Below are 23,107 nucleotides of genomic sequence, written 5' to 3'. Positions count from 1 at the left end.
CAGCCTCTTGAGTAGCTGGGACTACAGGCATGTGCCACCACGCCTGGGTAATTTTTGTATTTTTAGTAGAGACAGGGTTTAGTAGAGACCATGGTGAAACCCCGTCTCTATAAAACAAATCTCTACTAACCCCATCTCTACAAAAAACAGCTGGGCGTGGTAGTGCACACCTGTAATTCCAGCTACTTGGGAGGCTGAGGCACGAGAATCATTTGCATCTTGGAGGCAGAGTTTGCAGTGAGCTGACATCGCACCACTGCACTCCAGCTGGGATGACAGAGCAAGACCCTGTCTCAAAAATAAGAAAAAGGAACAAACAACAGCAACGACAACAAAAAAACCTCTGTGTCAATCACAGCCTTCAAGCTAGGGGAGAGGCGGCCGAATTCTGCCCTCTGCTAACTAACTATAGCTTTGTGGAAATGGGTGAGTGGCATGCCCTTTTGAGCCTCAGGGCCCCATCTGTAAAATGGGCATAACCATCATGCCCGTCTTTAAGAACAGCCTTGGGGGTAAATGAGTGGAACTCATGGAAAGATCTCAGCCCACAACCTTCCACAGAACAGGCGCTTCTCACACAGTAAGTAGCAGGAGTGCAGAGGCTGCAGGCATGAATCCAGCCAGACTGCCTGGGTTCAAGTCCCAGCTCCCACGTCTTGGTAACTATGTGGCCTCAGACAAGTTACTTAATATTTCTTTTTTTTTTTCTTTTCAGAAGGAATTTTGCTCTGTCACCCAGGTTGGAGTGCAGTGGTGTGATCTCGGCTCATTGCAACCTCTGCCTCCCGGGTTCAAGCAATTCTCCTGCCTCAGCTTCCTGAGTAGCTGGAATTACAGGCACCTGCCACCACACACAGCTAATTTTTGTATTTTTAGTAGAGACGGGGTTTCACCATGTTGGCCAGGATGATCTCGAACTCCTAACCTCGTGATCCGCCTGCCTCAGCCTCCCAAAGTGCTGGGATTACAGGCGTGAGCCACCATGCCCAGCCAAATCTAGGGCCAGAACGTGGCTGCAGCATATAAAAAGAATTGAATTCCATACTTTTGTTAACCCTGTTTTTTGTTTGTTTGTAGTTGTTGCTCTTTTTGAGACAGAGTCTCGCTCTGTCGCCTAGGCTGGAGTGCAGTGGTGCAATCTCGGCTCACTGCAGACTCTGCCTCCCGGGTTCAAACTATTCTCCTGCCTCAGTCTCCCAAGTAGGTGGGACTACAGGTGCCCACCACCACACCCGGCTAATTTTTGTGTTTTATTAGAGACAGGGTTTCACCATATTGGCCAGGCTGGTCTGGAACTCCTGACCTTGTGATCCGCCCACCTCGGCCTCCCAAAGTGCTGGGATGACAGGCGTGAGCCACCACACCCAGCCCCTCTTTTGTTTTTGTTTTGCTTGCTTCTTAGGGTTGTTTTTCTATTTATGGTAAAGGCATTGGCTTTCCATTTGTGGCATCAATAGAATATTTCCTGTTTACAATAACCTTATGTCATAGTAAATGGTAAAGGGATTTAAAGCAGTGGTTTTCAGCTGCCAGAGGCCTGAGAGAGTTTGGGCATACTCTGTGTGATCGGGCAGAAGGCCTGTGGGAAGTTTAGCAGAGGACAGGGCCAGGAAAGGTGATGGACAGTGGGGGTCTGTCCTGGTCACCAGGCCCCTGGGTCCTGCCCACCTGCTTGGAGCTCCCCACCCATCACACATGATGCTGCCAAGCCCTCTGGGTATTGTGGGCAAATACCTTAGGAGAGAAGCTGATGAACTTTGTTTCTTGAAATGCACAGATTCCTTGGACATCCCTGAGAGGTCAATCATGAAAGTCAACTTGGTTTTCTCCCCCTCATTTGGGTTCAGAATTTAAAGTCCACACACACAGGCAGTAAGATGATATAGATAAGGACATCATCACTCGGTTTCGGATGTTAAAATGTCTAGGTGGGTTAGGGGTGATTTGCGATCACACAACCTTGTGGCACAAAGAGGAATTCCCAGGCCAGAGGGAGACATTTTATTGCCATGTTATGATCTTATCATTGAGTTGAAAGGCAATCTTGTTTCATTTTGGATTCTTTCTTATGTTTATGTCTTCTAAGGGCACTTTGAATTTCCAAGCAAATAATAATTTTGAATTAGCTTTTAATCATTGACTTCTAGCACAGTTATATGACCAGAAACATGCTGTGTGATTTGATTGCTCTCAAATATATTGAGATTTGCTGGAACAAAATAAGTCAGGTTAATTTTTGTAAATGTACCATGCATGCTTAAAATGAATGTATCTACATTTGTTCCTGAGATACAGGTTGATGGACGGATGGCTACATGGATGTGATGGAGATGGTTTACTATCGGGACCTTCCGCATCCTGCTGATGTTTTGTTGCTTAGGATATGAATGGCTGAGTGGAGGCTGTAAAACCTGGCACCCTGCTTGGGTATGAGGTTCTTCCTGCCATCCTGCCATCATTTGTTTTTTATGTTTTGTCGCCAAAAGTGACCTTGAGGAACCCTGGGAGCTCAGGAAGGAAGGAGCGCCCAGAAGCAGGGACAGGGAGCTGGTTGGGGAGGACCAGAAATCAGGTTTGTGAAGGTTCCAGAGAGGACCTGTCCTTGCGAGGAGTGTGGGAGACTGAGATGGGGGAGGGGTCATTGGAATGATGCGGGCGCTACTTGGCGTTGTCCATTGTGAGGCACCACCGGGGTCATCAGGGATTGGTGGAGAGGGAGTATAAAGCCCCAGGGTTGCCAAGGGAGGGCCCAGACCGAAGAAGGTTTGGTGGATAGCAGAACCTTTTTGTCTCCCTCTAATTGCTCCTAAGCCTCACGCTCCCTTGCCCCGCGTGTCCTGTTGCTTCCCTGATCTTCTCCGTGACCTGTAGCTAAACCTTCCACCAGCGCTTGAGAACTTAATTTGAACCGGATCCTTTCCCAGACCCCTTTCTTCTTCTCCTCGTCCTCCTCCTCCACCTCCTCCAGGTGCCCAACAGCCCCCTTCTCCTCCTTTCCCTTCCCTTACTTCCCCCCTTCCCCTCCCCTTCCCCTCCCCCTCCCCTCCCCCTCCCCAACTCAGATCCGGCCCCGGTCCCCGTCCCCTTCCCTCCCCCCTGCCCTAAGCCACCTCCACCTCTGTCCTGGCCGCCTCAGGGCGCCCTGAAAGGACCAGGACATGCGGCTGCGGCTGCGGCTGCGGTGGTGGCTCCTCTTTTGGCTCCTGCTGGGATTTATCAGCCATCATCCCACCCCTGTGAGTAGACGCTGGACCCGCGGGGTTTCTTCCTTTTTACTGGGCTGTGTCACGCGGCATGAAATTACACAGCTCAGGCCTGTAATCCCAGCACTTTAGGGGGCCGAGGTGGGCAGATCACTCGAGTCCAGGAGTTGAAGAGTAGCCAGGGCATCATAGCGAAACCCCATCTCTACAAAAAATTCCAAAAAAGATTAGTTGGGCCTGGTGGTGCGTACCTGTTATCCCTGTTACTGGAGAGGCTGAGGTGGGAGGATCGCTTGGGCCCAGGAGCTGGACGTTGCAGTGAGCCGAGATGGCCCCGCTGCACTCTTGTCTCTAACAAACAAAATGGACCAAAACAAAGTGAAATGTCATTTGATTTGTGTCATCTGGTTTGATGACTTTTTTTTTTTTTTTTTAGACAGAGTCTCACTCTGTCGCCCAGGCTGGAGTGCAGTGGCAAGATCTCGGCTCACTGCAACCTCCGCTTCCGGGGTTCAAGCAATTGTCCTGCCTCAGCCTCCTGAGTAGCTCAGATTACAATGCCTGGCTAATTTTTGTATTTTTAGTAGAGATGGGGTTTCACCATGTTCGCCAGGATGGTCTCCATCTCTTGACCTCGTGATCTGCCTGCCTCGGCCTCCCAGTGCTGGGATTACAGGCGTGAGCCACCGCGCCTGGCCAAAATATATAACCTTAAGTGTCAGTTTACTAACTTTGGAAAGTACATACACCAGCATAAACCAACCCCCTTTCAAGATCTACATTATTTTATTTATTCATTTATTTTTTTGAGACAGTTCCTCCCTTGTTGCCCAGGCTGGAGTGCAATGGGGCAATATCAGCTCACCGCAACCTCTGCTTCCCAGGTTCGAGCGATTCTCCTGCCTCAGCCTCCCGAGTGGCTGGGATTACAGACATGTGCCACCACTCCCAGCTAATTTTGTATTTTTAGTAGAGATAGGGTTTCTCCATGTTGGTCAGGCTGGTTTTGAACTCCCGACCTCAGGTGATCCGCCCGCCTCGGCCTCCCAAAGCGTTGGGATTACAGGCGTGAACCACCGTGCCCAGCCAAGATCTACACTATTATGTCACCCCAGAAAGTGAACTCTCACTCTTCCCAGCCAGTCTCTTTCTTATCATAGGTTAGCTTGCTTATTCTGGAATTTCGCGTATACAGATGCATGCCATGCCATAGGTACTCTTTTGTGTCTGCTTTGTTCTGCTCAACACCATGTTTCTGAAATCATTACCATTGTTGTATGGTTCTCTAACTCCATCATTTCCATTTCAGACTCAGCATATGCTGAGTTCAACCTGATGAAGGGCTATCTCTGTTTAATTCACCATCTTGAAAGAAACATTTAAAATTCAGATGTTTTCAAGAATATATAGTTAAATCCTGAGGAATCGATGTAGAAATGTTATCACAAGCTGTCTGAACTTACTCAGGGGAAGTCTTCATCTTCACTCACATAAGAGTCTAATGGAATTAATATCAACAATCTTAGAGAAATCCCACACTATTCATGCCATTTTCATGATCTCCGCCTTGGTAATTTTTTTTTGAGACAGAGTCTCGCTCTGTCACCCAGGCTGAAGTGCAGTGGTGCGATCTCGGCTCACTGCAACCTCTGCCTCCCGGGTTCAAGTGATTCTTCTGCCTCAGCCTCCCAAGTAGCTGGAACTATAGGCGCGTGCCACCATGCCCTGCTAATTTTTTGTAATTTTAGTAGAGATGGGTTTCACCGTGTTAGCTAGGATGGTCTCAATCTCCTGATCTCATGGTTCACCCACCTCGGCTTCCCAAAGTGCTGGGATTGCAGGCGTGAGCCACCACGCCCGGCCCACCTTGTTAATTTTTAAGCACTAAAATTTGATACTTATTTGTGAATGAAGTAATCTCTTCGTTGTATTTTTTTTTTTTACTTATGCTGAGCTTTAAATGACAAAGATTCATATAATCCAAGAGAGAAGTATTATTTAGAGGGATTCTTTTACCATGTGATATATAATAAATGCATCCAATGTTATACATCAATTTAAAAAACAAGTAAATAACTTTAAAGAAAAGATAACTACTGGCCAGGTGCAGTGGCTCACACCTGTATTCCCAGCACTTTGGGAGGCCGAGGCAGGTGGATCATGAGGTCAGGAGTTGGAGACCAGCCTGGCCAAGATGGTGAAACCCTGTTTGTACTAAAAATACAAAAATTAGCCGAGTGCGGTGGCAGGCGCCTGTAATCCCAGTTACTCAGTAGCTGAGGCAGGAGAATCGCTTGAACCCGGGAGGCGGAGGTTGCAGTGAGCTGAGATCATGCCACTGCAATCTAGCCTGGGTGACAGAGCAAGACTTTGTCTCCAAACAAAAAGAAAAGATAATTACTTTATACTTAGCTTATCTTAGCCATGAGTGACGGGCTGCATGTGGCCCAGGACAGTTTTGAATGCAGTTCAACACAAATTTGTAAACTTTCTTAAAACATTAGGAGATTTTGGCCAGGTACAGTGGCTCATGCCTGTAATCCCAGCACTTTGGGAGGCTGAGGCGGGCAGATTACCTGAGGTCAGGAGTTCGAGACCACCCTGGCCAACATGGCAAAACCCCATCTCCACAAAAAATACAAAAATTTGCTGAGTGCATTGTCAGGCACCTGTACTCCCAGCTACTCAGGAGGCTGAGGCAGGAGAATCACTTGAACCTGAGAGGCAGAGGTTGCAGTGAGCCGAGAGCATGCCACTGCACTCCAGCCTGGGTGACAGAGTGAGACCCCATCTCAAAAACAAAACACCAAAACAAAAACAAAAACAAAAACAAATGGCTGGGCACGGTGGCTCACACCTCTAATCCCAGCACTTTGGGAGGCCGAGGCAGGCAGATCGCCTGTCAGGAGTTCAAGGCCAGACTGGCCAACATGGTGAAACCTCATCTCTACTAAAAATACAAAAATTAGTCGGGCATGGTGGCAGAGACCTGTAATCTCAGCTACTCGGGAGGCTGAGGGAGGAGAATGGCTTGAGCCCAGGAGCTGGCGGTTGCAGTGAGCTGAGATTGCACCACTGCACTCCAGCCTGGGTGACTGAGTGGAGCGGAACTCTGTCTCCAAAAAAAAAAAAAAAAAGAGTTTTTTTTTTAGATCATCAGCTATTGTTAGTGTTAGTGTATGTTATGTGTGGCTCAAGACAACTTTGCTTCTTTTAATATAGGCAGGGAAGTCAAAAGATTGGATATCCCTGCTTTATACCAAGAAAGACAGCACCCCACATTTGCAATGCCTAAAAACACTACCATCCATCTGAAAAACATGAGACTTCTAACTTCTGTTCTTTTTTGTAGCAGTGGAATCCCACGGTGATATCTGAGGGATGTGGTTACCTTTTGGAGGAGGTTGATGGTTTCTAAGGATGATTCTTTCTGAGTGAAATATTGTCGGTGTCATTGACCTTTTCATTATTTCAACTATTATTATTCCAGGTTATCAATACTCTGGCTGTCTATCGTCATCGTGAGACTGACTTTTGTGGAGGAGTTCGAGACCACCCTGGCCAACATGGCAAAACCCCATCTCCACAGAAATTGGATAATTTGATAATTATCATTATTGGGTTTCTGAGACCTTACACATTTACCATTCTCTTCTGCACAAATTACCTTTGTGTGAGTATACTAACTTTCTGTAGAGGTATACTTGTAATCACAAATAAGAATAAATTATATAAAACAATTCACATTTCTGGACTTCATTATGAATATGTGGTTTTACCAAACAATCAGGGAAATGATTTATTAGCATAAGAATTATGAAAATGTCTGCCATTTACATTATGAAAATTAAATAGGTCGGTGTTTGTTTAATAGAATGTCAACAGAGCTTTTGGTCAAAAATAAGTTTTTTTAACCTTTGTGCTATTTATCACAAATGGAGTATGAGGTTTCGTCACTTAAATAGGAAATTCTTTCTAAACTCTTCTGCTTTATAGTTCTATCGTATGGGTGGAAGGAAAGCTTCCAATCTCCTCTCTGAAGATTCACTGCAGAAATGAGCTGACAACAGACAGCTTAACAGGAGAAGAAAAACCTAGAACAGGCATAAACATGGGAATCAGCTGAAAAATGAGACTGCTAGAAGGGCCAGATGGTTGATGCTTAAAGAGCACCCTCTTCTGAGGGGAGAGGGAGATAGATGGAGATGTAGGCCATTTAGAGGGGCAGCAAATGATTTTTAGGGGAAATGAAAGAGGCCAAGGAACAAACAATTGGCCTGAGACAAAGTTCCTCTGAGGTCATAGGGACGAGGTGACAAACTGCCGGAAGGTGAAGGGCAGAACTGCACTGCGTCTCATGATGCAGAGAAAGCCCCAGAGAATCTCTTAGAACTGCCCTCCAAGAGAATCAATGAAAAGTGTGTCTGGGCAGGGTAATTTTGAATGACATCATTCAAAGTGCATGTTCCCACTTGCAACTGGAGAGAGATCAGTATGTCAAAAGTCTGTACTTGGTAAGAATTTGGCTGCTAAGTTGTGCCATAATTTGTCTTTTGAGCCTTTTTTCCTTTGGGTAAGTTGAGCTCTACATTTTGTCTTGCCATTCATGACAGTAAAAATGTGGTCGTCTGGGGGCTGAACCTCCTTCTGAACAATGATCCAAGATAAAAGTACTAATACCACAATGCTTTTTTATATTCAAGGGAAGAGGAAGTATGTTTCAGTTTAACCACCTAGATAATTACACGTCATTTGGCACTGCCTTTCAAGATATGTAGAAAACAGAAAATATATGAGTTATGAAGATATCTAGGCACATTTAACATTCTCTATGCCACTTAGTCCTGAACAGAGAATTTTCGGTATAAATTGGAGGAAGCTTTTTTTTTTTTTTTTTTTTCTTTTCTGACCCCCGAGACGAGTCTCCCTCTGTTGCCCAGGCTGGAGTATAATGGTGTGATCTCGGCTCACTGCAACCTCCACCTCCTGGCTTCAAGCGATTCCCCTGCCTCAGCCTCTCAAGTAGCTGGGATTACAGGTGCCCACCACCATGCCCAGCTAATTTTTGTATTTTTAGTAGAGTCAGGGTTTTACCATGTTGGCCAGGCTAGTCTCAAAACCCAACCTCAAATGATCCACCCGCCTCAGCCTCCCAAAGTGCTGGGATTACAAGCGTGAGCCACCACGTGAGCCAGGGGAAGTTGTTAAATTTACCACTTTTTAACAGTTCCATTTAGGAAAGTTCAGTTGAGCTGTTGGACTTGGACGTCTTCGCACCTCTCATCTTTGTCCTTGTCATCTAGTCATCTATACCATTACCTCCTAAGCAGGGACATCATGGGTGCCATGAAGCATTCATGCGTGATGGCATTTCTTTGCTTGTCATTTCTTCATGTGTTTAACATTTCTCCTAGCTCCAAACTGGGCCAGCTACCTTTCCTATGAAATCTAGCAGTAGCTGTGGGATTGACGTGGTTGCTCTTTTCATCTTTTTAGATTGCCCATTGCTTCTCTTGAAATCCTAGTACATGATTTTTTTTTTGATCCTATGTGCAGAAATCAGGAAAAAACAAATTCTACAAAGAATTTGAAAGATATTATTTCAGGCCAGGTGTGGTGGCTCATGCCTGTAATCCCAGCACTTTGGGAGGCTGAGGCAGGTGGATCACTTGAGGTCAGGAGTTCAAGACCAGATGGGCCAACATGGTGAAACCCCATCTCTACTGAAAAGACAAAAATTAGCCAGGCATGGTAGCAGGCACCTGTAATCCCAGCTACTTGGGAGGCCGAGACACAAGAATCGCTTGAATCTGGGAGGTGGAGGTTGCCGTGAGCCAAGGTAGCGCCACTGCACTTCAGCATGGTTGAGAGTGACACTCCATCTCAAGAAAAAAGTCATTTCAATGACTACCTCAGGAGATTCATAGGTATCTGACCCACATCTGAGATGGGATTTGCATTGCATTTTCGCTATGATGAGAACAAATATTTAATATCTTAGAAGATTAAAAGCATACTGTGATAATATGGAAATCTTGGTGGGAATTCAGTCATTAGTGAGAATGTTTTGCGTTAAGTTCAAACCAGCCTCAATGAAGCTGATGTGAGGGAAGGGAAAGTGAACTCTGAGTAGAGCAGGGACAGAAGGAAGATGCTCCAGTGCAGATCAGGAAGGAGCAGGGGGTGAAATGTTACAAATTCTAGAACTCAGAGAGCTGAAGGTAATTACTTCCTTTTCAAGTTGTGAAACATGTTAACCTGTGGTAAAATACTTATAAGATGATAATAACCATCTAACCATGTTGAAGTGTACAGTTCAGTTGTGTGAAGTATATTCACGTCATTTTTTTTTTTTTTTTTTTTTTTTGAGATGGAGTCTCACTCTGTCACCAGGCTGGAGTGCAGTGGTGGGATCTTGGCTCACTGCAACCTCTGCCTCCTGGGTTCAAGCAGTTCTCCTGCCTCAGCCTCACAAGAAGCTGGGACTACAGGCGTGCATCACCATGCTCAGCTAATTTTTGTATTTTTAGTAGAGATGTGGTTTCACCATGTTGCCCGGGATGGTCTCCATCTCTTGACCTTGTGATTCACCCGCCTCAGCCTCCCAAAGTGCTGGGATTACAGGCGTGAGCTACTGCACCTGGCCTTTTTTTTTTTTTTTTTTTTTTGAGACAGAGTTTCAATTTTGTTGCCCAGGTTGGAGTGCAATGGCACAATCTCAGCTCACCACAACCTTTTCCTGCTGGATTCAAGTGATTCTCCTGCCTCAGCCTCCCGAATAGCTGGGATTACAGGCATGCACCACCATGCCTGGCTAATTTTGTATTTTTAGCAGAGACAGCATTTCTCCATGTTGGTGAGGCTGGTCTCAAACTCCCGACCTCAGGTGATCCGCCTGCCTCGGCCTCCCAAAGTGCTGGGATTACAGGAGTGAGCCACCGTGCCAGCCTCATGTCATTCTTGTGTGTGTGTGTGTGTGTGTGTGTGACAGAGTCTCATTCTGTCGCTCAGGCTGGAGTGCAGTGGTGTGATCTCGGCTCACTGCAACCTCCGCCTCCCAGCTTCAAACGGTTCTCTGCCTCAGCCTCCCGAGTAGCTCGGATTACGGGTGCCCGCTGCCATGCCCAGCTAATTTTTGTATTTTTAGTAGAGACGGGGTTTCACCATCTTGGCCAGGCTGGTCTTGAACTCCTGACCCCGTGATCCACCTGCCTTGGCCTCCCAAAGTACTAGGATTATACGCATGAGCCACCGTGCCCAGCCGTCATTCTTATATTATTATTTCCTAGGTGTCTTTCCTGAAGACTATCTTCTGGTCTCGAAATGGACATGATGGATCCACGGATGTACAGCAGAGAGCCTGGAGGTCCAACCGACGTAGACAGGAAGGTATGGCTCTGTTGGAGTCCCCATAGTGTGGAAATGAGTTTGCTCTGGAAAGGGAAAGAACAGCTTCTTGCCCTCAGGTTTCTCACCTTCTCTTCTCCTCACTCTCACCAAGGGCTGAGGTCCATTTGTATGCACACAAAGAAAAGAGTTTCTTCCTTTCCAGGAAATAAAATTGGCCTGAAAGACGTCATTACTCCATGGAGACATGTGGAAAGAAAATTTAGAGCGAAAATCCATAAGGGGAAGGTGACAACGAAAATCAACCATCATGACAAAATCAATGGAAAGAGGAAGACCGCCAGAAAACAGTAAGATGTGCCTTGACACAAATACTGTTGTATGAACCATGTGCCAATCAAAGTAGACAACTGTAAAGTCCTTGAGAATATTTTCTACAATATTTGTGGCACATTCAGTGGGTTCAAAATTGAGTTTGTCCTTTCTGCTTCATTAGTTTAAGCTGTATAATTCCTTTCCCTTCCTACATTCTTGTTTGTCATTTCTTCGGGGGAAGAGGAGTTGCTAGTACTGGCATTGGTTTTCCTTTCTCTGTCTTTTTTTTTTTTTCCTGAGATGGAGCTTTGCTGTTGTTGCCCAGGCTGTAGTGCAATGGCACAATCTCAGATCACTGCCTTTTGGGTTCAAGCAATTCTCCTGCCTCAGCCTCCCAAGTAGCTGGGATTACAGGTGCCCACCACCACGCCCAGCTAATTTTTGTATTTTTACTAGAGATGGGGTTTCACCATGTTGTCCAGGCTGGTCTCGAACTTCTGACCTCAGGTAATCCACCTGCCTCAGCCTCCCAAAGTGCTGGGATTAGAGGCGTGAGCCACCACAGCCAGCCTTTTTTTTTTTTTTTTTTTTAATTTTGAGATAGAGTCTCGCTCTGTCGCCCAGGCTGGAGTGCTATGGTGCAATCTTGGCTCACTGCAACCTCTGCCTCCCAGTTTGAAGCAATTCTGCCTCAGCTTCCGGAGTAGCTTGGATTACAGGTGTGTGCCAGCACATTTGGCCAATTTTTTTTTTTTTTTTTTTTTTTGAGACAGAGTCTCACTCTGTCACCCAGGCTAGAGTGCAGTGGCATGATCTTGGCTCACTGCAACCTCCACCTCCCAGGTTCAAGCGATTCTTATCCCTCAGCCTCTTGAGTAGCTGGGACTACAGGCATATGCCACCATGCCCGGATAATTTTTGTATTTTTAGTAGAGGCGGGGTTTCACCATATTGGCCAAGCTGGTCTAGAACTCCTGATATCATGATCCACACACCTCGGCCTCCCAATGTGCTGGGATTACAGGCGTGAGCCACCGTGCCCGGCCCGATTTTTGTATTTTTAGTAGAGACAGGGGTTCACCATGTTGGCCAGGCTAGTCTTGAACTCCTGACCTCAGGTGATCTGCCTACCTCAGCCTCCCAGTGTGAGCCACCGCACCCAGCCTGGATTGTTGAATTCAATGCTTGGGTCACCTCCAGATTCATTTTCACAGTCTTTCATGTTTTGGTCATATTACATTGTATTTTGCTGCCATATGACTGATCTTTTTTTGTTAAATGTGAGATAGTTGTTAAAAAATATTTAGCAATGAATTGAGGCCTAGTAGCATGTTATCTTGCTGCAGAAGAGATGGGAGTCTACTTCTGGGGGATGGTCAGGGGTCCTCCATACAGGCGGCAACTGAGGTCGTCGGTGCAGGCTCAGTCCCTACAAAGGCCAGGGTATTTTCTGTCCACCTTTATTCTGATGCATGACTCTTCTGGGTCTCAACCAGAGCCAGTGGACTTCAGTATGGGTCGCTTTCATTGGCAGACCCTCAATCCACTTGTTTTCCATCTAATCCCATGCATGTGTGCAAAAGCTGCTGTGCTTCTTTGCATCTCAGTAGTTCCTTCTGGAATTCAGCAATGAAACTCAGGGAAATGGGTTCCAAATGCGAGGCTGACTTTCGTCCTGGGTTTCCTTCTTCTCCATCTTCACCTCATGTCTGTTTACTGCCATGTTAGCAATTTGATGTATTCAATCATGAGTTTTATATTCTGTTTGGTGTCCCCCATTGTTCTCATCGGAGATCAGAAGCTTCAGATGCACTTATGTCAACTCAAGAGTAGAATGCTTCCTTAGCTTCCCTCCAGAGTCAGGTTTTGTGTTTCTAGTTCCCAAGTGCACAGCAGGAGTAGTGATGTCCTCACTGGCTTCTCATTTGCATTAAACTGTGAGCTTCTTTAGCGTGGGGACAGGACCCTGCTCCCATTGCATTCTCAGCACCTCACCACACACTCCTTGTTGGAGGCCACTCCAGACAGCATGTGCTGAAGGATGCCCTGTGGTCAGAAACAAGTTCATTAACTTTCTCTTTGAAGTGTTTTTGTCCCTGTTTCCTAGCATTCTGGGAATTTTACACATCCTTCCTATAAAACCAAGTATCAGGTGAGATCCTTAGGATCAGGACCATGAATCAAGTGGTGTGAGGGCAACACAGCAAACTTACCCTTTTTAGGCCATTTCCTTTTTCTGCCCTCAATCTCTGTGAACTGAACCTTGTTAAAGTCAGTCAACACCAGGGTAGATGGTTTGCCATTGTCACCTATTTTCAGGACATAACACCCTGACTTAAGAGCCATTCCGACCATTTCTAATTCAATAGATGCGCCCAGCATTCAGATTGCCTTTTCTCTCAACCAGGATCTTTAAAGTCGATGACAAGAGTTCCAGTCCTGAATCATGGCAAAGTGCAGTAGTGAACTGCGGGGTTAATGACACCATATTCTGGAAGGATCTCTCTATGGCTGATGGTCTCAGTTCCGGCATCAGCCTCTGACTGAGAATCAGGTCCCACACAGGAGGAGTCAGATGAGGAGCAATCCTCTGCTTCCGATGGAGTTAGTTGTGATGAATTGGTGAGGTCTGGTTTTTCACACTGAACTAAAATGAGCTTTCGCTGTGTCAAGCACAAGACTGACCCCAGAGACACACATAGTGCACCTCATAGAAGCTTTTAATAGTCTTTATATTTACTAAAGAATAGGACTAACTATGGAACTATGAAGATGAGCTGGAAATGACAGGTGACTTGCCAGCAGGCCAGAGTGTGACTTTTTTTTGTCCCTCAATGGGAGGTGTCCATTCTCCCTTTGGTTGTGAGAATCAGTTGGTTCATTTGTGGAAAGGTTGCAGGGGGGATCTTTGAATCACAGCCTTCAGATGCCAGAAGGGCAGAGGGAATCCCACACGGGCTGGTGGATCATGTGTGTGCATTTCTCTCCCTTCTAATCTGAGGAAACTAAGCATGAAAGAATGTGAGCATGCAGAAAAGGAGAGGCAGGTATCAGAGGCAGAGGAAAATGGGAAATTGGATATGAAAGAAATACACACCTACAAGTGAGTTCAGAAACTGAACCCCACCCTCCTGGGAAACACCCATTGGAGTGTTGTTTTTAACCTTTGTACAGTGTTTAGACCCAGTAAATGCATAAACAGAAACAAATGGTCAGAAGATATATCGTGAGAGAGAGAGAGAGTTCACAAAACAGAAAACAAAGTACCTTAATATTTACCAGTGACCAAAAGATGTGAAGCAGCAAAACATCTCCTGACCCCATTGCCAGCTAGACTGTGTGGAAACTCGGTTCATACCAGCCATTCTAGGGGTGGGGTGAGTTGTTGTCATCCTTAGGAAAGTGTGTTGTTGTAGGATCAACCACATCCTTCAAAAGGACTATGCCTGTTTATAAGCCCAGCTGTTTCTGCCCTGTGAAACACGGTAAGGATATTAATACAAAGAGAATACAGCTTTATCATAAAAGATGCTCAATGAAGGATGAATTAGGGATATACTGAGAATGGGGAAGGAAACTATCATCTCAGAAGTCAGCAGGCAGTAAGCAAGAGGAGGAATCAATATAGCAACAGTTTGGATCAGACCGTACAGTTTTTTTGTTTTTGTTTTTCTGAGATGGAGTCTGGCTGTGTCACCCAGGCTGGAGTGCAATGACGTGACCTTGGCTCACTGCAACCTCCGCCTCCCAGGTTCAAGTGATTCCCCTGCCTCAGCCTCCCGAGTAGCTGGGATTACAGGTGCCTGCCACCACGCCCGGCTAATCTTTGGTATTTTTAGTAGAGACGGGGTTTCACCGTATTAGCCAGGATGGTCTCAATCTCCTGACCTCGTGATCCATCCACCTCGCCCTCCCAGAGTGCTGGGACTACAGGCGTCAGCCACCGCGACCGGCTCAGACTGTACTCTTATAGCCATCTGAAATACATTTTCTAGGTAGAGATAGATTGTGTAAGGGTACAGTTGTGAGGATAACAGAAACATGGCAGATTATTTAAAATCATCCTGAAAGTGGTGCTTTATCTGATGAAAGTGATTGTAATCCATAGGAAAATGTTTCAACGTGCGCAAGAGTTGCGGCGGCGGGCAGAGGACTACCACAAATGCAAAGTAAGGAGCTTCCTCCCCGCAGTTGCAGGATAGTTCAGTGCTGATGCAGATGATGCCACGGCTCTTAGACTCTCTCAACATTCAATTTCTCATGTGTTGGCTTTTTCAGATCCCCCCTTCTGCAAGAAAGCCTCTTTGCAACTGGGTAAGTTTGTTTGTTTTCCTTGCTTTTGAACATAGTCTGCCAGGTCAGGACATGGATACATTTTTCTCCCTACAGCTCTGTGCTCAAGCCCTGCAGAGGGAGATGGCAGAGAGAAAGGCTGCCTACAAGCATCACAGTCCCATCCCTGTTGGTAACCATGTTGTGCAAAAACACCTTCATCCCCACCCAGTGGGGCCCCTGATCTAATATTCAAAGTGTCAGAGGTTCCATATTTGTAATAGCAAATGGGCCCTGACTGTAAATTAGTGAAGAGTGAATGTAACTTATTACCCACAGGGACAATTCCAAATGAAGGCCTTAAATGATGCTCAGCTAAGCTGGTTCTTGTGTGGCCTCTGTACCTTCAAAAGCTGCCGAGTCCTATGATTACACGTGACGGGACTTGTACACTTGAAGTGAAACACAGTTTTAAAACTTGCTTTGTTTAGAATTCCCACCTCATTTTTCCATGGACAAAAGTATTCTTTATGTCCTAGTGCACTTACAATTTGGTATTACCTGGGAGTGAAAAGAAATATTACAGCCATGCCTAACTGACTTCTTGAGGTAAGATTGTTCTGTCAGAAAACCCTCTCCCAGTTCCCCTGCAGCTCTTCAGGAATCCACATCTCTCCAGAGCTCTTTGTTCTCATGGGTGGCACCTCCAGAGTGAAGAAGATCCTTTGTCAAGAAGGGAAACAGAGGGGAAGTGAGAGGGTCCTGCAGGCAGAGCTGGAATCAACTTCCACTCTGCCTCTTGCAAGCTGTGTGACCCTGGGCACAATTTCTCCTTCCTCTGGAAACCTCTGTTTTCTTAGATTTGGAGCAGGGTGGTCACACTGACCTTGCAGAGTTCTGAGAATCAGAGACAGAACATAAAAGGCCTGGAAAACATTCTCCAAAAGGAAGCTGCAACATGTGTGGACAATGGGCTTTTCATGACTCTCTTACTGTCTGTTGACCTGGTGCAAGAAACATGCTCTGGTGATGGCTGTGAGGGAGGAATGAGGATGGACATAGACACTCCTGTGTCTCAAACATGCTTCTTTATTACTCTGTTATGACTCTGTCTTCCCTGGGGCAGGACCCCAGCCTGCCTACGTTTGCAGACAGACACAGTGGCATGTGGAGACAACAGTGTGTCCCAATGACTTTTCTTTACTCCCCAGCTGTCGGCAGTACTCAGTGGAAGGGTGATATTATGACACTGATACTGCTATTTTGAAACCTGGAGGATGGAAAGGTGCAAAAATCTATCACCAGCAACAGAAGGTGCAGACCCTGTTGGTGGCGGTAATTTTGTCCATCAAATGAATATGTGTGAAAACATTCCCTTCTTCGGCCCTACAGGTCAGAATGGCGGCAGCGGAGCATCGTCATTCTTCAGGATTGCCCTACTGGCCCTACCTCACAGCTGAAACTTTAAAAAACAGGATGGGCCACCAGCCACCTCCTCCAACTCAACAACGTTCTATAACGGATAACTCCCTGAGCCTCAAGACACCTCCCGAATGTCTCCTTCGTCCCCTTCCACCCTCAGTGGATGATAATATCAAGGAGTGTCCTCTTGCTCCTCTTCCACCCTCTCCTCTTCCACCCTCAGTGGATGATAATCTGAACGAGTGTCTCCTTATCCCTCTTCCACCCTCTCCTCTTCCACCCTCAGTGGATGATAATCTGAACGAGTGTCTCCTTATCCCTCTTCCACCCTCTCCTCTTCCAGCCTCAGTGGATGATAATCTCAAGACTCCTCCCTTAGCTACTCAGGAGGCCGAGGCGGAAAAACCACCCAAACCCAAGAGGTGGAGGGTGGATGAGGTGGAACAATCACTGAACCCCAAGAGGCGGAGGTTGAGTAAGCTGAGAACACGCCATTGCACTCAAGCCTGGGCAATAAGAATAAATCCGTGGGTCGAAAAAAAGAAAAAAATCAAAAAATAAAACAAAACCCACACTCCAAAAACAAACTAACAAAGAATAAATAAATAATATAAAAATAAAATAAATACTGCAGTCCTTATGTTATTGCTTTGTTTCAATATCTGGTATGATTGCCTGAGGGACCTGAGGTTTTTAATTAATTGTAGGGTTTTTTTTTTTAATCTTTAGAAGTGTTTGGTTATGTAAAATATGATTATTATTATTTTTTTTTTGAGACTGGGTTTTGCTCTGTCACCCAGGCAGGAGTGCAGTGGCTCGATCACAGCTCACTGCAGCCTCAACCTCCTGGGCTTCAAGCAGCCTCAGCCTCCCAAGTAGCTGGGATCACAGATGTGTGCCACCACGCCTGGCCAATGTTAAAAAATCCTTTAACTTTTTTGTAGAGATGCACTCCTGGACTCAAGCCATCCTCCTACTGGTCCCGACCACCAGCCTCTTTCTGATAAACATTTACACTGTTTATTATCTGATGCCATTTCTATCTTCTTCCTTGTCGTCCAGACATCAAAGAAGTAGGTTTCTTCAGGGTTTTCTTTTTCAAGTCCTCATTGTTAAAGATCACTCACATTAGGGCCAGACACCACGACTCATGCCTGTAATCCCAGCACTTTGGGAGGCCAAGGCGGGCAGAGCACTTGAGGTGGGGAGTTTGAGACCAGCCCGGCCAACTTGGTGAAACCCCACCTCTACTGAAAAACATACAAAAATTAGCTGGGCGTGATGGTGCATGCCTGTAGTCCCAGCCACTTGGGAGGCTGAGGCATGAGAATCGCTTGAACCCAGGAGGCAGAGGTTGTAGTGAGCCAAGATCACATCAGCACACTCTAGCCTGGGTGACAGAGCAAGACTCTGACTCAAAAAATAAATAAAATAAATATCACTTACATTAGATATACCCAAGGGGTGTTCTATAGAGAGTTGGAAGCAGTGGTTATTGCAACAGGCGCACGGAAGTCATCTGGCTATGCCAGGATGCCCAGGGGATACTCGGGGTGGATGGCATAGTGGTGCTGGGGACTCACCGCACAGGACGCTCTGATTGACGCACTGCCAGGAGTAGCGCTCTGTCTTGGGGCTGCAGCCGGCCTCCTCAGCTCGAGTGTAACAACAGTCGTGGCCATGGCAGCACCTGCGGATGTCACATGGGCAGGACAGCAGGTGGGTGAAGCTCTCTCCTGGCCCTCCTCTCTTGCCAGGACCATGGGTGACTGAAGACCCCCAGGGAGGCACAGCATCCTCTTATCTAAGTTTTTTTTGTTTTTTTTTAAGAGACAGGGTCTTTCTCTGTCGCCCAGGCTGGACTGCAGAGGCACAATCATAGTTCACGGCAGCCTTGAACTCCTGGGCTCAAGCGATCCTCCTACTTCAGTGTCCCAAGTAGCTGAGACTACAGGCACACGCCAGCATGCCCGGCTGGTTTTTTAATTTGTATTTCCTTTGAGACAGCGTATCTCTCTGTCGCTCAGGCTGGAGTGCAATGGCTCAATCAGCTCACTTTAGCCTTGAACTCCCGGGCTCAAGTGATACTGCCACCTCAACCTCCCAAGTATGCTACTACAGGAACACAAACTCCTTTTTTAAATTTTTTGTGGATATGGGGGTCTCACTATGTTGCCTAGGCTGGTCTCGAACTCCCAGGCTCAAGCAGTCCTCCTACCTCAGCCTCCCCAAATGCTGGGATTACAGGTGGGAGCTACTGTATGCCTGGCCTTATCTAAGCTGTTTCCCTGAAAATCCCCGACTTGGGTAATGATTCCATTGGCCCCACCATGCCCTGTCCTGCCTTCCTGGCTGTGCCCAAGCTTGGTCCCTGCCTGCCTGCCTGCCTCACTCTCTGGGTCTCGAGCTTCTGTGACACATGACTCCTCTCTCTTCCTGGAGTGATCCAAGCCCTGCCACTTCCTGACTTTGCCCACACTGTACCCTCTGCCTGGGGCAACTTCATGTCTGCCCATTGACCCTTAGGCCTCAGCCCAGGCACAAGCCCCTGCCTCCGGAGGTCATCCAGGCCTCACCAGGCTACACCCTCTCGTAAAATTGGATTCCCTCCCTTCAGGGCAGGTTTATAATGAAATCCTCCTCAGAGGCCAGGTGCGGTGACACCCATCTGTAATCCCAGCACTTTGGGAGGCTGAGGTGGGAGGATCACTTGAGGCCAGGGGGTCGAGACCAGCCTGGGCAACATAAGAGAGACTCTTGTCTCTATAACAAATTTAAAAATTAGCTCACCAGGCCAGGCTCAGTGGCTCATGCCTGTAATCCCAACACTTTGAGAGGCCGAGGCAGGTGGATCACGAGGTCAGGAGTTCGAGAGCAGCCTGATCAACACGGCGAAACCCTGTCTCTACTAAAAATACAAAATTAGCCAGGCATGGTGGCACGCACCTGTAATCCCAGCTACTCGGGAGGCTGAGGTAGGAGAACTGCTTGAACCCAGGAGGTGGAGGTTGCGGTGAGCCAAGATCATGCCATTGCAGTCCAGCCTGAGCAACAGAGCAAGACTCTGTCTCGAGACAATAAAAACACACAAAAAATTAACTCGCCATGATGGCACATGCCTATAGTCCTAGCTACTTGGGAGGCTGAGGTGGGAGGATTCCCTTCAGCCCAGGAGTTTGAGGCTGCAGTGAGCCACTATGATTGTGCCACTGCACTCTAACCTGGGCAAAAGCGAGACCCCAGGCTAGAGTGCATGATTTTGGGTCACTGCAACCTCCACCTCCCAGGTTCAAGTGATTCTCCTGCCTCAGCCTCTTGAGTAGCTGGGACTACAGGCATGTGCCACCACGCCTGGGTAATTTTTGTATTTTTAGTAGAGACAGGGTTTAGTAGAGACCATGGTGAAACCCCGTCTCTATAAAACAAATCTCTACTAACCCCATCTCTACAAAAAACAGCTGGGCGTGGTAGTGCACACCTGTAATTCCAGCTACTTGGGAGGCTGAGGCACGAGAATCATTTGCATCTTGGAGGCAGAGTTTGCAGTGAGCTGACATCGCACCACTGCACTCCAGCTGGGATGACAGAGCAAGACCCTGTCTCAAAAATAAGAAAAAGGAACAAACAACAGCAACGACAACAAAAAAACCTCTGTGTCAATCACAGCCTTCAAGCTAGGGGAGAGGCGGCCGAATTCTGCCCTCTGCTAACTGACTATAGCTTTGTGGAAATGGGTGAGTGGCATGCCCTTTTGAGCCTCAGGGCCCCATCTGTAAAATGGGCATAACTGTCATGCCCGTCTTTAAGAACAGCCTTGGGGGTAAATGAGTGGAACTCATGGAAAGATCTCAGCCCACAACCTTCCACAGAACAGGCGCTTCTCACACAGTAAGTAGCAGGAGTGCAGAGGCTGCAGGCATGAATCCAGCCAGACTGCCTGGGTTCAAGTCCCAGCTCCCACGTCTTGGTAACTATGTGGCCTCAGACAAGTTACTTAATATTTCTTTTTTTTTTTTTCAGATGGAGTTTTGCTCTGTCACCCAGGTTGGAGTGCAGTGGTGTGATCTCGGCTCATTGCAACCTCTGCCTCCCAGGTTCAAGCAATTCTCCTGCCTCAGCTTCCTGAGTAGCTGGAATTACAGGCACCTGCCACCACACACAGCTAATTTTTGTATTTTTAGTAGAGACGGGGTTTCACCATGTTGGCCAGGATGGTCTCGAACTCCTGACCTCATGATCTGCCTGGCTCAGCCTCCCAAAGTACTGGGATTACAGGCATGAGCCACCGCACCTGGACACGTTACTGAATATTTCTGTGCCTAGGTTTCTTCATCTGTGAAATGGGATTGTTGTGAGAACACAAAGGGATTCCCAGGGCAGTTCCTAGTGCATAGTCTGGCTGCCTGTGTGTGTGTGTGTGTGTGTGTGTGTGTGTGTGTGTGTGTGTGTGTGTGTTTGTGTTTAATATAGAGACAGGGTCTCACTCTGTTGCCTAGGCTCGTTTCAAACTCCTGGGCTCCAGTGATCCTCCTGCCTCGACCCAAAGTGGTGGGATTACAGGCATGAGTCAACACACCTGGTCACTTTATATTATTATTTTTTTTTTCTTTTGAGACAGGGTTTGGCACTGTTGTCCAGGTTGGAATACAGCGGTGCAATCTCAACTCACTGCAAACTCCACCTCCCGGGTTCAAGCAATTCTCCTGCCTCAGTCTCCCCAGTAGCTGAGATTACAGACGCCTGCCACCACACACAGCTAATTTTTGCATTTTTAGTAGAGATGGGGTTTCACCATATTGGCCAGGCTGGTCTTGAACTCCTGACCTCAAGTGATCTGCCCACCTCGGCCTCCCAAAGTGCTGGGATTACAGGAGTGAGCCACCGCTCCTGGCCAATTTTTTAAGGCAACGTTTTCAGCCCATGGCCAGGGTAAGGGGCAGCTGGTACCAAGATCTGGCTTCACTGGCCATGTTATCCAAGAGGCCTCTGCCTGCCTGCAAAGTAGTACTGCACACTGGGATCTCCCTGGACCAAACCCCAGCTTCAGTTTTGGGTACTTCCTCATAAGCCTTGACTACCCCAGCGTGTGAGGGATTTTGTAGCCTGGTCCCAGGCATGCACTCACCAGTCAATGGCATCGTGGGGCTGGCCATGGCCTCCCAAGCCACAAAAGGAACCATATTTCATATAGGCGATGGGAGTCTAGGGACCAACACAACCCACAATTCCTGCCAGTTCCAGGATCCCACGCCGGTGCACACATAATATCCTGGAGGCTGGGGGGTAAACAAAGGTGACAGGCTGCAGGTCAGGGCTTCCCAGACCCCTGGGAAGGGCATGAGCCTGAGAAGAGCCTAGGTGTTACAGCCTGGCTGTCTGAGTTTGAATCCTGCTTCCTAGCTGTGTGACCTTGGACAAATTCCTAACCTCTCCGGGCCTTGGTTTCCTCATCTGTGAAATGGGGGATAAGCTGACTTCAACTCATATGAATGAAATGAGATAATGAGTATAAAGCCCCTGGTGCATGAAAAGGCTACTATAATCCGGCTGGGCTCAGTGGCTCACACCTGTAATCCCAAGACTTTGGGAGGCCCAGGTGGGCAGATCACCTGAGGTCAGCAGTTCAAGATCAGCCTGGCCAACATGGTGAAACCCCATCTGTAGTAAAAATACAAAAATTAGCCGAGCCTAGTGGTGCACACCGGTAATCCCAGCTACTAGGGAGGCTGAGGAAGGAGAGTCACTTGAACCTGAGAGGTGAAGATTGCAGTGAGCCAAGATTTTGCCACTGCATTCCAACCTGGACGACAGAGCAAGAGTCTCAAAAAAAGAAAAAGAAAAAAAGGATAACTATTATAATCAAGGTCCTCAAGGTAGCCGAGAAGGGAAAAAAGAGTCGTGCATGAAACGTTTGTCCAGTTCCCTGTGTTGGGCACTGGGCATCACGGATGCGCCTACAGGTGTCTGTCACCAAGGTGGGCTCCTCTGTGGCAGCTCCCGGGCCCTGGCACTGCCTTGTGCTCATGACTTCCCCTCCAGACTCAGGGCCCTTGGTATCTCCTCTTATTTTCACTGCCAGACAGGAAGGCCCCTTGGCCTGAGCCCAGCCATTTTTCTAGATCCTGGCACAGCTTGGACATGTAATGGTGCCCAATGCATGTGACTGGAACCCCTGCATTGGACATGAAGGAAACGAGGCCAGCCGGGAAAGGTAACCCTGCATTCCCACAGCCAGCAGGAACCCGAGCAGAGGCTTCAACCCAGGCTTCTGACTTGCAAACCAGTGCTCCTTCCTCCTTACACAGTAACAACAGGGGAAGGTGGCCTTCCGGGTTGCCAGAGCCGAGTGGTACCAGCAATAGAGTGGAAACTCACACACAGGCTTGCCTGCTTCCTGGGCTAGGGTTAGGGTTTATACGGCTCCGGGAGGTTGATGCATTGTGTTTGATCATCCCCCCTATTTTTTTTTGAGACAGAGTCTCATTCCTGTTGCCCAGGCTGGAGCATAGTGGTGTAATCTTGCTCACAGCAACTTCTGCCTCCCAGGT

At 47.4% G+C, this 23,107-nt stretch overlaps 1 protein-coding gene and 1 long non-coding RNA gene across 2 annotated transcripts; both read left to right on the top strand.

The window, feature by feature from the left end:
* Window positions 1-512: 512 nt before the first annotated feature.
* LOC134729278 (uncharacterized) lies at window positions 513-6,947 on the top strand. Its single transcript, XR_010110217.1, has 2 exons — window positions 513-2,572; window positions 2,969-6,947. It is a non-coding gene; the product is annotated as an uncharacterized LOC134729278 (long non-coding RNA).
* A 3,549-nt stretch (window positions 6,948-10,496) lies between these two features.
* LOC129394208 (nuclear pore complex-interacting protein family member B9-like) lies at window positions 10,497-17,556 on the top strand. Its single transcript, XM_063597431.1, has 4 exons — window positions 10,497-10,900; window positions 14,974-15,034; window positions 15,144-15,179; window positions 16,530-17,556. The coding sequence occupies exons 1-4, from the start codon at window positions 10,527-10,529 to the stop codon at window positions 17,118-17,120; spliced, it is 1,062 nt and encodes a 353-aa protein (XP_063453501.1). The 5' UTR covers window positions 10,497-10,526; the 3' UTR covers window positions 17,121-17,556.
* Window positions 17,557-23,107: the final 5,551 nt, after the last annotated feature.

The sequence above is a fragment of the Pan paniscus genome, chromosome 18 (genome assembly GCF_029289425.2).
Source record: "Pan paniscus chromosome 18, NHGRI_mPanPan1-v2.0_pri, whole genome shotgun sequence".
Classification (NCBI taxonomy): Eukaryota; Metazoa; Chordata; class Mammalia; order Primates; family Hominidae; genus Pan; species Pan paniscus.
The sequence above is the reverse complement of the archived record's forward strand: the minus strand, read 5'-3'. Positions and strand labels throughout refer to the sequence as shown.

Excerpts from the sequence above, each read along its gene's own strand:
- LOC129394208 (XM_063597431.1), top strand. The coding sequence starts at position 10,527 with ATGGACATGATGGATCCACGGATGTACAGCAGAGAGCCTGGAGGTCCA. Across the intron at positions 10,901-14,973 it reads AGGAAGACCGCCAGAAAACA|GAAAATGTTTCAACGTGCGC; the intron begins GTAAGATGTGCC and ends TGTAATCCATAG. Across the intron at positions 15,180-16,529 it reads GAAAGCCTCTTTGCAACTGG|GTCAGAATGGCGGCAGCGGA; the intron begins GTAAGTTTGTTT and ends TCGGCCCTACAG.